The sequence below is a fragment of the Perognathus longimembris genome, chromosome 20 (assembly GCF_023159225.1).
Source record: "Perognathus longimembris pacificus isolate PPM17 chromosome 20, ASM2315922v1, whole genome shotgun sequence".
Taxonomy (NCBI): Eukaryota; Metazoa; Chordata; class Mammalia; order Rodentia; family Heteromyidae; genus Perognathus; species Perognathus longimembris.
Genome location: NC_063180.1, coordinates 45,592,305 through 45,606,111, shown reverse-complemented (window position 1 = coordinate 45,606,111; position 13,807 = coordinate 45,592,305). Strand labels below are relative to the sequence as shown.

The window sequence follows — 13,807 nt, the reverse complement described above, 5'->3', positions numbered from 1 at the left end:
ACTTGTTTAGTTTTGTGGGTCTTGGAGTGTGAACTCAGGACCTGAGCGCTGTCCCTGAGCTTTTTTGCTCAATGCTAGCGCTCGACCCTTTGGAACCATAGGCCACTTCTACTTTTCTGGTGGTTAATTAAAGAGTCTTGTGAGGTAGCTTCAAACCTGATCCTCAGATTTCAGCCTCGGGGTAGCTAGGATGACAGGTGTGAGCCTCCAGCTCCTGCCTAAAATTTCTTTTAGTCTTAAGTCCCAAACAGTGGGACAGGACACACTACTTCCCGTACAGTTCAGGTGCAGCCATGGCTTTGAAACCTTTAGACTTTGTAACAATATCTTCAGTCAACAAAACCTGAGCAGCTTAATTTTGCTTCTGAAAACAACAAGTGCTGTGGTTAAACTTAAACCTGGGAAATTATTGCTAAGAAGGAAATAAAAGGAAATAACTAGCCAGGCATCGGTGGTTCACACCTGTAATTCTAGCTGTAACTCAAGTGGTAGAGGGCTAGCGTTGAGCAAAAAAGCTCAGGGACAGCACCCAGGCCCTGGGTTCAAGCCCCAGGACCAGCACAAACAGGAAAAATAAAACAACAAAGAAAAATAAAAGCTGAGCACTAGCAGCTCCAGTAATTCTACCTACTCAGGAAGCTGAGATCTGAGGGTCAAGGTTCAAAGCCATCGGGCAGGAAATTCCATGAAATTCTTCAGTTAACCAGAAAAAAAAAGCCAGAGGGGCTGGGAATATGGCCTAGTGGTGGATTGCTCGCCTCCTATACATGAAGTCCCGAGTTTGATTCCTCAACACCGCATATATAGAAAAAGGCAGAAGTGGCGCTGTGGCTCAGGTGGCAGAGTGCTAGCCTTGAGCGGGAAGAAGCCAGGGACAGTGCTCAGGCCCCGAGTCCAAGCCCAGGACTGGCAAAAATAATAATAATAATGGGTGTCAGGGACTGTCCTGCCTGGGCTGGCTTTGAACCCGGATCCTCAGATCTCAGCCTCGTGAGTGGCTGGGATCACGGGCGTGAACCATCCGTGCCTGGTTGAAGAGTGACTCGGTTTCCCTCCCTCGTTTGCTCTTTTGTAAGCCTGGCGAGCGGAGAGCCGTGCACGGAGACCGCCGCTGCCCCCCGCTGCCCCCCGCCCGGTAGGATGTCGAGCGGGGACGCCGGCCCGGCCGCGGCCCACGCCAAGCCCGCCTTCACCGAGCCGCAGGCCGCGGCGCTGCTGGAGTCGGTGTTCGGGTTCAAGGCGGCCCGGGTCCAGCCGCTGCCCAGCTACGACGACCAGAACTTCCACGTGCACGTGGCGGGCGCGGGCGCGGGCGAGGGCCTGGGGTTCGTGCTCAAGATCAGCAACAGCGAGAGCAGCGCCCACGCCGAGCTCATCGCGCTGCAGAACGACGCCATCGCCTTCCTCCGGGCCAGCGGCTTCCCCACCGCCTCCGTGTGCCGCACGCGCCGCGGCCACACCGCCTCCTCGTGTCCGTGGGTGAGTCCCCGCCCTCGGCCCCGCCCCCTGCCATCAGCCCCGCCCCTCGGCTCAGCCCGGCCATAGGCCCCGCCCACGGCCATCAGCCCCGCCCCCTGACCCGGCCCCCGCCCCCGGCCATCAGCTCCGCCCCTCGGCCCGGCCCCGCCCCCCTGGCCCGGCCCGACCCCGCCCGCCATGGCTCCCTGGGCGCGCTTGCCTAGTGCTGGGAGCCCCGGATTCGAGTCCTCAGCCCCGCCGACCCAGAAAAAGCTGGGAGTGGCGCCGTGGCTCGCGCGGTAGAGCGCCGGCCTGGAGCGGGAACGCTCAGGGACCGCGCCCGGGCCCAGGCCCGGCCACACGCAGGGCTGACGGGCCGTGTCGTGGCCGCGTCTAGACAGCGGGTCGGGGATCCGAAGCCACCTGGTGCGGCTCATGACCTACCTCCCGGGCCGCCCCATCGCCGAGGTGCCCGTCGGCCCCGCGCTGCTCTACGAGGTGGGAAGGCTGGCCGCCAGCCTGGACAAGACGCTGGAGGTGAGGCGCGGGGGGGGGGCGTTCGAGGGGGCGGTCGAGGGCGTTGGGAGTCAAAGCCCTGGCCGGAGGGGGGGCCCGCCGGGGCGGGCGCGGGCAGCCCGGGCTCAGGCCTCCGGCCCTCCGGCCGCGGGAGCCCAGTGCGGTTGGCGTTGAGGACAAAGAAGCGGGGGGGGCGGCCAGCGCGGGGTACGGGGGGGCGGCCAGCGCGGGGGGGGTGGCCAGCGCGGGGTACGGGGGGGGGCGGCCGGCGCGGGGGGGGGGGCGGCCGGCGCGGGGGGGGGTGGCCAGCGCGGGGTACGGGGGGGGGGCGGCCGGCGCGGGGGGGGGCGGCCGGCGCGGGGGGGGCGGCCGGCGCGGGGGGGGGGCGGCCGGCGCGGGGGGGGGGGGCGGCCGGCGCGGGGAGCGGCGTGGAGCGTCCAGCACGAGGCCGTGTCCCCCTCCTCCGCCGCAGCGGTTCCAGCACCCCGACCTGGGCCTCCTCCACCGGGAGGACTTCATCTGGAACCTGAGGAACCTGCCGCTGCTGGAGCGGTTCGTGGGCGCCCTGGGCCGCGACGGCCGGCGCGCGCTGGTGGAGCGCGTCCTCCAGCTCTTCCGGCAGGACGTGCTCCCCAAGCTCGGCCTCTTCCGGCAGTGTGAGTGTGCCCGGGGGGGGAGCGGCGCCCTGCGCACCCCGGGCCCGGAGCCGCGCGGGGCGGGAGGCGGCGCGCCCTACCCCCCGCCGCGGCGCCTCGGGGTTTGGGGGGGCCCTCGGAGGTGGGTCTCCCAGGGAGTCCCCGCCCGGGCCGCCCTTGAGCTGCCGTCTCCCAGCCTCCGCCTCCGCCTCTTTTTTCATTGTTTTTATTTTGCCAGTCCTGGGCCTCGAACTCGGGGCCTGAGCACTGTCCCTGGCTTCCTCCCGCTCAAGGCCGGCACTCTGCCGCCTGAGCCGCGGCGCCGCCTCTGGCCGTCCCCCCCCACCCCCCACCCCCCCGCCGGGCACGGTGGTTCCCGCCCCCCCCCCCCCCCCGCGGGCGCGCTGGCTCCCGCCCGTCCCGTCCCCCCCCACCCCCCCACCCCACCCCCGGTGCTGAGGCGGCGGGGGAGGCAGCCCGGCCGGGAAGCCCCTAGGCAAGCGCAGGGAAGGGAGGCGGCGCCCCGCTCGGGAGGGAGTGCGCGCCTGGAGCCGCGGGGCTCCCGACGGCGCCCGGGCCACGCACGCACGCGCGCACGCACAGGCCACGCACGCGCGCACGCGCAGAGGCGGCGCCGAGCCGGGTCCCCTGACGGCTCGGGCGCGGCTTCCCCGCCGCAGGCCTCAACCACGGCGACCTGAACGACCACAACGTCCTGGTGGAGCCCAGCGCGGCGGGCGGCGACGCCCCGTACCGCGTGTCGGGCGTGCTGGACTTCGGCGACATGAGCTTCGGGTACTACGTGTTCGAGGCGGCCATCGCCATCACGTACATGATGGTGGAGAGCCCCAGCCCGCTGCCGGCGGGCGGCCACGTGCTGGCCGGCTTCGAGAGCGTCGTCCCGCTCACGGCCGCCGAGCGCGGCGCCCTCTTCCCGCTCGTGTGCGCCCGCTTCGCCCAGTCCCTCGTCATGGCCGCCCACACCTGCCAGCTGCAGCCCGACAACCGCGAGTACCTCATGGTCACCGCCAAGACCGGGTGGAAGCGCCTGCAGCTCCTGCTCGACGCGGGCCGGGACGCCGTCGAGGAGGTCTGGTTCCAGACCGCCCGGTCCTACGAGGCCGCGCGGGCCCCCGGGCCCGGAGCCCAGCGCCCATTAAACGCGCGATCGTTAAACACCACCCGAGCCCTCCGTGGCCGCCGCCCGCCGCGCCCTCCCGCGCGCCCCGCCCCCGTGGCCGCCGCCCGCCGCGCCCTCCCGCGCGCCCCGCCCCCGTGGCCGCCGCCCGCCGCGCCCTCCCGCGCGCCCCGCCCCCGTGGCATGTGCGCACACACACCCCGCAACACTCCCAGACACGCACGCGTGCGTGTGCGCGCACACCCCCCCGCAACACTCCCAGACACGTGCGTGTGCGCACACACACCCCGCAACACTCCGACACGGCACGCGTGCATGTGCGCACACACACCCCGCAACACTCCCAGACACGGCACGCGTGCGTGTGCGCGCACACCCCTCCCGCAACACTCCCAGACACGCACGCGTGCATGTGCGCACACACCCCGGCAACACTCCCAGACACGCACGCGTGCATGTGCGCGCACACACACCCCGGCAACACTCCCAGACTGCACACGCACACATCTCAGTAGGATTGAATCAAGATTTGTGAAGGATTTCATTCTCCTGCATTGCTGGGGAAGAGCCATTGTGACGATCGGCAGAGCACATAAGCCCCTGAGGTCTTCAAGGCATCGCGCGTGGCCATTGCTAAAGCCTGAGAGAGCTGGGGCACACACCGGTCACCCCAGCTACTCAGGAGGCTGAGATCTCAGGACTGCGGATCAAACCTGGGTAGAAAAGTCCATGAGACTCATCGCCAGTGAGCCACCAGACAACCGGAAGTGGTGCTGTGGCTCAAGTGGTAGAGCCCCAGATTTGAGCTGAAGAGCTCACAACACACACACACACACACACACACACACGAGAGAAAGCACTTGAGCAAGCTTGCCTTTCCGTAGTTCTCACTTGCCTGTCTGTCACTCTCTCTTCCCTCCCTCCCTTCTCCCTTTTATGTGTTGGTGCTGAGGATCAAGACGAGGCCCTGTGCCCCCAGGATGTCCGGTCTGGTTTTGAATCACATAATCTCCCCGGTTCTAGCCCAGCTCTTAAGTCAGTACTTATTTTTATTTATTTTGCCAGTCCTGGGCCTTGGACTCAGGGCCTGAGCACTGTCCCTGCTTCTTTCTGCTCAAGGCTAGCACTCTGCCACCTGAGCCACAGCGCCACTTCTGGCTTTTTCTATGTGGCGCTGGGGAATCGAACCCAGGGCTTCATGGATACGAGGTGAGCACTCTACCCCTAGGCCATATCCCCAGCCCCTCTTATCTCTTCTTCACCAGCAAAAAAAGCCAGAAGCCCTGCTGTAAGCAAGTACATTACTGCTCAGCCACATTCCCGGCCCATTGTTTGTAATTCCACCTGCTGTGTTTCTCTAAAGTAATTTGTGTTGGCCTGGATTGGCCACACAGTGGGGATCGTCCGGGGATGCCATAGGAAGAAATGCAGGTGGTATTCATACAAAAAATAGGTATTTGTTTAGCTGGGTGTCTGTGGCTCATCTCTGTGGTCCCAGCTGCTCAGGAGGCTGAGGTCTGAGGACCGTGGTTCAAAGCCAGCCCGGGCAGCAAAGCCCTTGAGACTCTTACTTCTCATTAACCACCAAAAGCCTGAAGTGGAGCTGTGGTTCAAGTTGGTAGAGTGCCCGCCTTGGGAAAGAAAGCCAAAGGAGAACAGGAGGCCCTCAGTTCAAGCCCCAGTGTCCGCACCAAAAAAACTGCCCCAAACCTTGAGGAGATGGAAACAGACTTTGGGACTCCAAAGACAGATGCTTCTAGAAGACGCTCCAACTATAAGCAAGGAAAAGATGTCCAGGATAAACTGCCAAGCTACTAGCTGCCTAAACAGGGGAAGCTTTCACGCTGGACACTGCTCAGGGGCTGAGAGCTGAGGCTCCCGCCCGCCCCCCCCCCCCAGCCGCTCAGGGGGCTGAGAGCTGAGGCTCCCGCCCGCCCCCCCCCCCCAGCCGCTCAGGGGGCTGAGAGCTGAGGCTCCCGCCCGCCCACCCCCCCAGCCGCTCAGGGGGCTGAGAGCTCAGGCTCCCGCCTGCCCCGCCCCAGCCGCTCAGGAAGCCCAGGATGGGAGTTTGAAGCCAGGCTGGACAGGAAAGTCCCTGAATCTCTTATCTTTTTTTATTTTATTTTATTTTTCCCAGTCCCAGGGCTTGGACTCAGGCCTGAGCACTGTCCCTGGCTTCTTGCTCAAGGCTAGCACTCTGCCACCTAGCCACAGCGCCGCTTCTGGCCGTTTTCTGTATATGTGGTGCTGGGGAATCGAACCCAGGGCTTCATGTATGCGAGGCAAGCGCTCTACCGCTAGGCCACATTCCCAGCCCCTCTTATCTCTTCTTAACCAGCCAAGAAAGCCTGAGGTGGCGCCCTGGCTCGCCTGGTGGAGCGCCCCCAGCCTTGGGCACACACACCCCAGGACCGGCACCCAGGCCCGGCGCTCGTCCCCCGACGGGACGGCACCCAAGGACGAGGCGGTCAGGCGGCTGGGCTCCGGGAAGGGCCCGGCGCTGGGCTGTGCGGAGGCCTGGCGGCCCCTCGTTGGGCCTGCGCCCCGGGAGAACGCGCATTCCAGGCCGTGACCCCCCCCCCAGGGCGGGTGTAGGTGACCCGGCCGCTCCCGCCGCTCCCCTTCCCCGCCGGACACCTGCCCGTGGGACACTGCCCCGCACGGCTCCTCGGAGCGGCCCGGGGCTGGGGCGCGGGGCGCTGCCGCACCGTCCTCCCCGCCCCCCTGCAGGGCCCCGACGCCGCCCCCGGGAGCCGAGCCAGCGCGGCCGGCCACCCGCCCTCCGGTGCCGCGCGCTTCTGGGGCTGGGACTCGGGCCCGGGCCCCGCCCGCCACCGGGCCCCACCCCCGGGGACCCCCGTCCGCCCCGCCCCCTCCCCCGGGGACCCCCGCCGCCGGGCCCCCACCCGCCCCCTGTCCCGCCGCCGGCCCCCACCCCCGAGCGCAGCGCCGCTGGCCCCGCCCCCCGCGCACTTCCGCGTGCCGCGCCGCGCAGCCACGCCCCCCGGCCGGCGTGCGCACGCGCGGCGGCCATCTTGGCGGCGCGTCTTCCGGCCGGCGAGCGGTTTCCCCCGAGCGGAGCCGCGGTCCTCGGCGCCCCGGTGCGCGGTCCTGGCTCGAGCCCCTCGGTGAGCGCCGGGCGGCCCGCGTTCTGGGGGCTCCGCGGGCGGGGCGGGCGGGCGGGGCGGCGTCGGGACAGCGCGTGCGCCCCGCGGGCCGCCGCCGCCGCCGCGATGACTCCGCGCCCGCCGGGCCGCTCGCCGGGCCTCGCCTCGCCTCGCCGGCGCCCCGCGGCCGGACCCGGGACCCCGCGCGGAGCCGCGCTGCGCACGCGCTGAGGCCGGCCGCCCGGACGGGGGGGCACCGGGCTGGGGGCGTCCCGGCGGGGGGCACCGGGCTGGGGGCGTCCGGGCGGGGGGCACCGGGCTGGGGGGCACCGGGCGGGGGGGCGTCCGGGCTGGGGGCGCACCGGGCTGGGGGCACCGGGCTGGGGGGCACCGGGCTGGGGGGCACCGGGCGGGGGGCGTCCGGGCTGGGGGCGCACCGGGCTGGGGGCGTCCGGGCGGGGGGGCACCGGGCTGGGGGGCACCGGGCGGGGGGCACTGGGCTGGGGGCGCACCGGGCTGGGGGCGTCCGGGCGGGGGGGCACCGGGTTGGGGGGCGTCCGGGCGGGGGGCACCGGGTTGGGGGGCGTCCGGGCGTGCAGACCCGGGGAAGGCCGCCCCAGCGCCCGCAGCCGCCCTCCCGGCCCGGGCCTTCACCCTGGACGTCCCTCCCTCGGCTTCCCCAGTAGCGGGGGTCACGCGTGGGTTCCCCCCGACCCGGAGGGAACGGTGAACTGTGTGTGCGTGTGCGTGCGTGTGCGTGCGTGAGAGTTGTGTTCTGATGACTCCGCGTCCTTTTCTCCAGGAGTTCGGTGAAGTTCAGAAACCATGGTGAGCGGACGAGGCGCGTCAGCTTCTCTCCCCGGGGAAACCGGGTGGAGGGAGGAGGGACGGGCTGCACCCTCCTCCTCCCCCTCCTCCTCCTCGCCCCCCCACGCTGAACCCTGTGCCCAGACAGGCCTCAGTCAGCAGGTAGCAGTCACGTGTGTGTTTCCTCTTGCAGTCTCGCAGATATGACTCCAGGACCACTATATTTTCTCCAGAAGGTAAAAGAATCGACAGTGCTTTGTGTGCCTGTTTTTTTTAAGTGCTAGATCTTTTAATCAGTGGCGTGGCTTCAACTCGCAGCCTAGACGCTGTCCCTTAGCCGTCGGGTGGTTCGCTGGAGATGAGAGGCTCGTGGTCTTTCCTGCCTGGCTGGCTTGGAACCTCGATCCTCAGCTCCTAACCTCCTCAGTAGCTAGGATTGTAGTGGGAGCATCCGTGCCCAGCTAAAGAGTTGGAGGTTGGGGAGGGGTCTGCAGACAGTCGGGGGGCCCCTTGGGATGCGGGAGGCGGGGCCGGGCCTCTCACTGCCGCGTGCCGCAGGCCGCCTGTACCAGGTGGAGTACGCCATGGAGGCCATCGGGCACGCCGGCACCTGCCTGGGGATTTTGGCAAACGACGGCGTTCTGCTGGCTGCCGAGAGGCGCAACATCCACAAGCTTCTCGACGAGGTCTTCTTCTCTGAGAAGATTTACAAGCTCAATGAGTGAGTGGGGGGGCAGAGGGTGTCCCGTCCCTCCCTCCCCAGCCATGGCATCTGCACGCCTGCGCAGGGCTCTTGTGAGTGACAAGGCGGAATTGAGCAGCTTAGTCTATGGTGGCTTGCGAGATTTCGTGAGGCTTCCGCTTTGTTTAGCTTGAACACTGAGGCTCCGTACCCTGTACCGTCCTCCTTTGTACCGTTTGCTAGGACTTGAGTACGCAGTCCTTTTTTTACGTCGGTGGGGCTTGAGCTCAGGACCCTCATCACACTGGGTCCCCAGCCCTGGTCCCCTCAAGGGGGTTTTGGCTGGAGAAAGCATGATGGCATGATTTATTGATTTGTTTATTTTGTCGGTTGTGGCGCTGGAACTCTCTGGCCCTAGGTGCTGTCCCTAAGCCCCTCAGCTCTGGGCTGGCGCTCTACCACCTGAGCCACAGCACCACTTCCGCTTCTCTGTTGGTTTATTGGAGATGACAGTCTCACGCTTTCCTACCCGGGCTGGCTTTGAACAGTGGGCCTCAGATCCCAAGCCTCCTGAGTGGCTGGATGGTAGGCGTGAGCCACCGGTGCCCGGCTATGTGATTTCTTTTACAATCAGGGCTAAAACCTTGGCTGAGAGCAATGGCATTGCGTGCTGGCGTGAGCTTAGTCTTGGTTTCCCTCTTAGTGGCAGTGCTGGAGCTCGCGCTCAGCATCTGCATGTTGCCCTGAATTTGGCTTCCTTCCTCCACCGCCACCCCGCCACAGCTTCGCTTCCTGCTTTTTGTTTGCTTGGGGGGGGGGGGTTGTTTGTGCCAGTCCTGGGGCTTGAACCTCAGGGTCTAGGGGTTGTACCTGAGCTTTTTTGCTCAAGACTAGCACTCGACCACATTGAGCTACAGGTGCACTTTGCCTTTTTGGGGGGTGGGGGGATTGATGGTGCTAGCTTATTCGAGATACGCATCTCGTGGACTTCCCTGTCTAGGCTGCTTTGAAGCTTGGTCCTCAAACTCACCTCCTGGATAGGTAGGGTTATAGGTGTAAGGCACTGGCACCTGGTGAACCTTACGTTTGAGTTGTGATTCAGGCTTCCCCAGTATATGCTGTGTAAACTTACGCTGGTTATTGACTTTGGGCCATACAGATTCTGGGGCTTGAACTCAGAGCCCCAGCACTGTCCCTGGCCACTTCCAGCTTTTTCTGTGTCCATGGTGCTGAAGAATCAAACCCAGGGCTTCATGCATGCAAGGCAAGCAGTCTACCACCAGGCCACATTCCCAGCCCCTCTCAGAGTAATTTTTTTTTTTTTTTTTTTGCGCCAGTCCTGGGCCTTGGACTCAGGGCCTGAGCACTGTCCCTGGCTTCTTCCCGCTCAAGGCTAGCACTCTGCCACTTGAGCCACAGCGCCGCTTCTGGCCATTTTCTGTATATGTGGTGCTGGGGAATCGAACCTAGGGCCTCGTGTATCCAAGGCAGGCACTCTTGCCACTAGGCCATATCCCCAGCCCCTCAGAGTGATTTTTTAAAGTGTAACTACTGTAAAATGAATGTGATGACTGCTAGCATAAAGAAGGCCCTTGAAATACTTAGAATGGCTGCTTGAGACTGTAGAGTTAAACCGAATCTGTACCAGACAAGAGAGCTCGTGGAAGTCTGGGCACCGGCCAGCCATGCCCTGTCTCGTGGGATCTCTGTCCCGTTTTGTTCGATGTGCACACTGGCAGTTCGCAGCAGGCTGGGGAGGCCGGCCACTGGGTGCTCCTGGGGCCCTTGACACTCCGCAGTGTCGCCTCCCTCCAAGGGGCTCCTGGGGGCCCGCTCGGCAGCCCACGGGCTCGCTGGGCCTCGGGACAGCGGCTCTCTAGCCTGGACACGCACACCCCACACCCAAGCGGGAACTTGGGGGCTGGGAACGTGGCCTGGAGGTAGAGCGCTCGCCTCGTATACATGGAAGGGGCGCTGGGGCTCACGTGGCAGAGCGCTGGCCTTGAGCAAGAAGGAGCCAGGGACAGTGCTCAGGCCCTGAGTTCAAGGCCCAGGACTGGGGGGGGGGACAAGCTTGAGGTTTTCCGAGCGGCTGGCAGCCCCTGCCTGTCACACACGGTCCCCTCTTCCTTCCCCAGGGACATGGCCTGCAGTGTGGCCGGCATCACCTCAGACGCCAACGTCCTCACCAACGAGCTGAGGCTCATCGCGCAGAGGTGCGGCGGCCGCGGGCGGCGGGGAGCGCGAGGTTTAAAGTCCTGTCCCGCGGGCGGCGGGGAGCGCGAGGTTTAAAGTCCTGTCCCGCGGGCGGCGGGGAGCGCGTGGTTTAAAGTCCTGACCGGCGGGGAGCGCGAGGTTTAAAGTCCTGTCCCGCGGGCGGCGGGGAGCGCGAGGTTTAAAGTCCTGTCCCCGGGCGGCGGGGAGCGCGTGGTTTAAAGTCCTGTCCCGTGGGGAGCGCGAGGTTTAAAGTCCTGTCCCGCGGGGAGCGCGAGGTTTAAAGTCCTGTCCCGTGGGGAGCGCGTGGTTTAAAGTCCTGACCGGCGGGGAGCGCGAGGTTTAAAGTCCTGTCCCGCGGGCGGCGGGGAGCGCGTGGTTTAAAGTCCTGACCGGCGGGGAGCGCGAGGTTTAAAGTCCTGTCCCCGGGCGGCGGGGAGCGCGTGGTTTAAAGTCCTGTCCCGTGGGGAGCGCGTGGTTTAAAGTCCTGTCCCCGGGCGGCGGGGAGCGCGTGGTTTAAAGTCCTGTCCCCGGGCGGCGGGGAGCGCGTGGTTTAAAGTCCTGTCCCGTGGGCGGCGGGAGCGCGAGGTTTAAAGTCCTGTCCCCGGGCGGCGGGGAGCGCGTGGTTTAAAGTCCTGTCCCGCGGGGAGCGCGTGGTTTAAAGTCCTGACCCGCGGGGAGCGCGTGGTTTAAAGTCCTGTCCCCGGGCGGCGGGGAGCGCGTGGTTTAAAGTCCTGTCCCGCGGGGAGCGCGTGGTTTAAAGTCCTGTCCCGCGGGGAGCGCGAGGTTTAAAGTCCTGTCCCGCGGGGAGCGCGAGGTTTAAAGTCCTGTCCCCGGGCGGCGGGGAGCGCGTGGTTTAAAGTCCTGTCCCCGGGCGGCGGGGAGCGCGTGGTTTAAAGTCCTGTCCCGCGGGGAGCGCGAGGTTTAAAGTCCTGTCCCCGGGCGGCGGGGAGCGCGTGGTTTAAAGTCCTGTCCCCGGGCAGCGGGGAGCGCGTGGTTTAAAGTCCTGTCCCCGGGCGGCGGGGAGCGCGAGGTTTAAAGTCCTGTCCCCGGAGGTTTGTTTCCACCTTCGGGGCTGGTACCGATCAGGTTGCCTTGCACGTCACACACTGACGTGCTGAGCGGCGACCCCTCCCAGCAGCTACCGTACAACCAACGAGACGCCTTAGCCCGGATGCCGTGTGTGCTGCCGTGGCGGCCTCGCACGGCCTCGCACGTCCACACGCGCGCTCGCGTTCCGCGTGGCGGAACTGGCAGCGGAGAGCGCGCTCCTTGGGGCGTGGTAGCAAACGCGCCCTGCTGGTCTCTCTCCTAGGTATCTGTTACAGTATCAAGAGCCGATTCCTTGCGAGCAGCTGGTCACGGCCCTGTGTGACATCAAGCAGGCCTACACACAGTTCGGAGGTACTGAGCCGCTTGGAAGGACTGTTGTAGTGCCACACACAGCCCGGCTTGGTGGCTGACTCCTGAAACCCTAGCTGCTTCGGAGGCTGAGATCTGAGGGTCACGGTGTAAAGTCAGCTGGGGGGGGGGGGGACGTCTGTGAGCCTCTTCTCCAGGCGTCCACCAGAGAGGCTCGAATGGTAGAACGCCAGCCTCGAGTGACAAAGTCAAGGGCCGTCACTCGGGTCCTGAGTTTGAATCCCATGGCTGGCACGGGTGGTCACCTCTTTAAGCAGCAGCGAGAAGCAGGAAGTGGACGCGGGGGCAGATGCTTGTTCCACGTGTGATCACCATGCAGGGACAGGCCACAGCGGCCGCCTCGGGCCCGGGAATCCAGGGGCCAGCATGGGTTGTGCTCCCAGCGTCCGTGTCCTGTCCTGGCTGGGCCACGTCCCGGAAGCGAGGGCCGCTCAGGCTGCGTGGGCGGGCGGCTGGCGCTCAGCTGCTTTCCCTTTTCTCCAGGCAAGCGTCCTTCGGCGTGTCACTGCTCTACATCGGCTGGGACAAGCACTATGGCTTCCAGCTGTACCAGAGCGACCCCAGCGGGAACTACGGGGGTTGGAAGGCCACGTGCATCGGCAACAACAGCGCCGTGAGTACCCCCCCCCCCCCGCGTGCGTGCAGACAGCGTCCACCTTCTGCTGTCGGGGGTGCCCAGGGCGCCCGCCCCTCATCCCTGCGCCCCGGAGACGGAGAGCTGCGGGCCGGGGCTCAAGGCCAGCCGGGCGGAAAAGTTCCGAGACTCCTGTCTCCAAGGAGCCGCCGCAAAGCTGGGAGAAGAGCTGCGCTCGAGCGGTAGAGCGCCAGCCTTGAGCACCAACGCCGAGTGCAAGCCCAGCACCCGCACACACACACACACCGGACTCCCTCCCCCCTTCCCGTCCCACCCCTGCCGTGAACGTGGCGCACGCGGCTGCCACGCGCGTGCACAACGGGGCTCCCACTGCAGATGAGTTGATGAGCGTGTGTGCGTGCGTGTGTGCGTGCGTGTGTACCAGTGTTGCCCTTGGTCGTCCCCAGCACGCCCCGAACCCCTTCCTCTCGGCTTGCCTGGTTGCACTGGCTCCGCACTGGGCAGGCGCTGTTCTGGACAGATCCGCCACTGACCTTGGGCAGCGCGTGAAGGAAAGTCTGTGTTGGCGGCTTGTGTTCCAGGCCGCCGTGTCGATGTTGAAGCAAGACTACAAAGAGGGGGAGATGACCCTGAAGTCGGCCCTTGCTCTGGCCATCAAAGTGCTCAATAAGACCATGGATGTTAGTAAGCTGTCCGCCGAAAAAGGTAACGCCCCGCCCTGGCCCCGTCCCTCCGGATCAGCCCCCCAATGCTGGGGTGGGCGGGGCTGTCTGCCCTGCGCCTGCTCCCTGCCCGAGGGGAACTTGGGCGGCCACGGCCTGCGGCCTCGTGGCAGCTTTAGGACTTGAGCGTGAGTTCCGTCAGTCCCGGCCGCCTGAGTCCTGCCCCAGGCCAACCCCCCCCTCCCGCGTGCATGCCCCGACCTGTGTCAGCGCGTGTGTGTAGCCAGACACACTTGATCCTGTCCAAGGCAGAATGCTTGCCACGGTCCTCAGAACCCACCCTGTCCCCTGGATAGGCTGCGCCCTCTCTCTCTCTCTCTCTCTCTCTCTCTCCCCCTCCTTTCTGGTCAGTGGCGGGCTTGCTGTTGGGTCGGACGCTGCCCCTGCACTCTTTCTCTCAAGTCTAGCGCTCTCCCACTTTGAGCCACAGCTCTACTCCTGGTAGCTAATTGAGATGAGAGTCTAAAGGACGTCTTGACTGGGCTGGCTTTGAACCGAGGTCCTCAGATCT

The 13,807-nt window shown here is 65.7% G+C and overlaps 2 protein-coding genes across 2 annotated transcripts in view; both read left to right on the top strand.

The window, feature by feature from the left end:
* The first annotated feature begins 1,105 nt into the window (after nt 1-1,105).
* Nucleotides 1,106-6,879, top strand: Hykk (hydroxylysine kinase). The gene is made up of 5 exons (XM_048369085.1): nt 1,106-1,483; nt 1,856-1,995; nt 2,447-2,630; nt 3,290-3,771; nt 6,343-6,879. Exons 1-5 carry the CDS (start codon nt 1,141-1,143, stop codon nt 6,877-6,879), a joined length of 1,686 nt encoding a protein of 561 aa, XP_048225042.1. The 5' UTR covers nt 1,106-1,140.
* Psma4 (proteasome 20S subunit alpha 4) overlaps nt 6,786-13,807 on the top strand; it is an 11,275-nt gene continuing 4,253 nt past the window's right edge. The window contains exons 1-7 of the mRNA XM_048369451.1: nt 6,786-6,875; nt 7,657-7,682; nt 7,855-7,897; nt 8,220-8,382; nt 10,482-10,559; nt 11,873-11,961; nt 12,463-12,480. Coding sequence (XP_048225408.1) covers nt 7,680-7,682; nt 7,855-7,897; nt 8,220-8,382; nt 10,482-10,559; nt 11,873-11,961; nt 12,463-12,480 — 394 coding nt within the window. The 5' untranslated portion in view covers nt 6,786-6,875; nt 7,657-7,679. The remainder of the gene's footprint in view (nt 6,876-7,656; nt 7,683-7,854; nt 7,898-8,219; nt 8,383-10,481; nt 10,560-11,872; nt 11,962-12,462; nt 12,481-13,807) is intronic.

Bases quoted from the DNA above. Each gene is read 5' to 3' on its own strand.
- Hykk (XM_048369085.1), top strand. From the start codon at position 1,141: ATGTCGAGCGGGGACGCCGGCCCGGCCGCGGCCCACGCCAAGCCCGCC. The intron at 2,631-3,289 runs GTGAGTGTGCCC...TCCCCGCCGCAG, and splicing joins GCTCGGCCTCTTCCGGCAGT to GCCTCAACCACGGCGACCTG. The intron at 3,772-6,342 runs GCGCGATCGTTA...GGGCGGGTGTAG, and splicing joins GAGCCCAGCGCCCATTAAAC to GTGACCCGGCCGCTCCCGCC.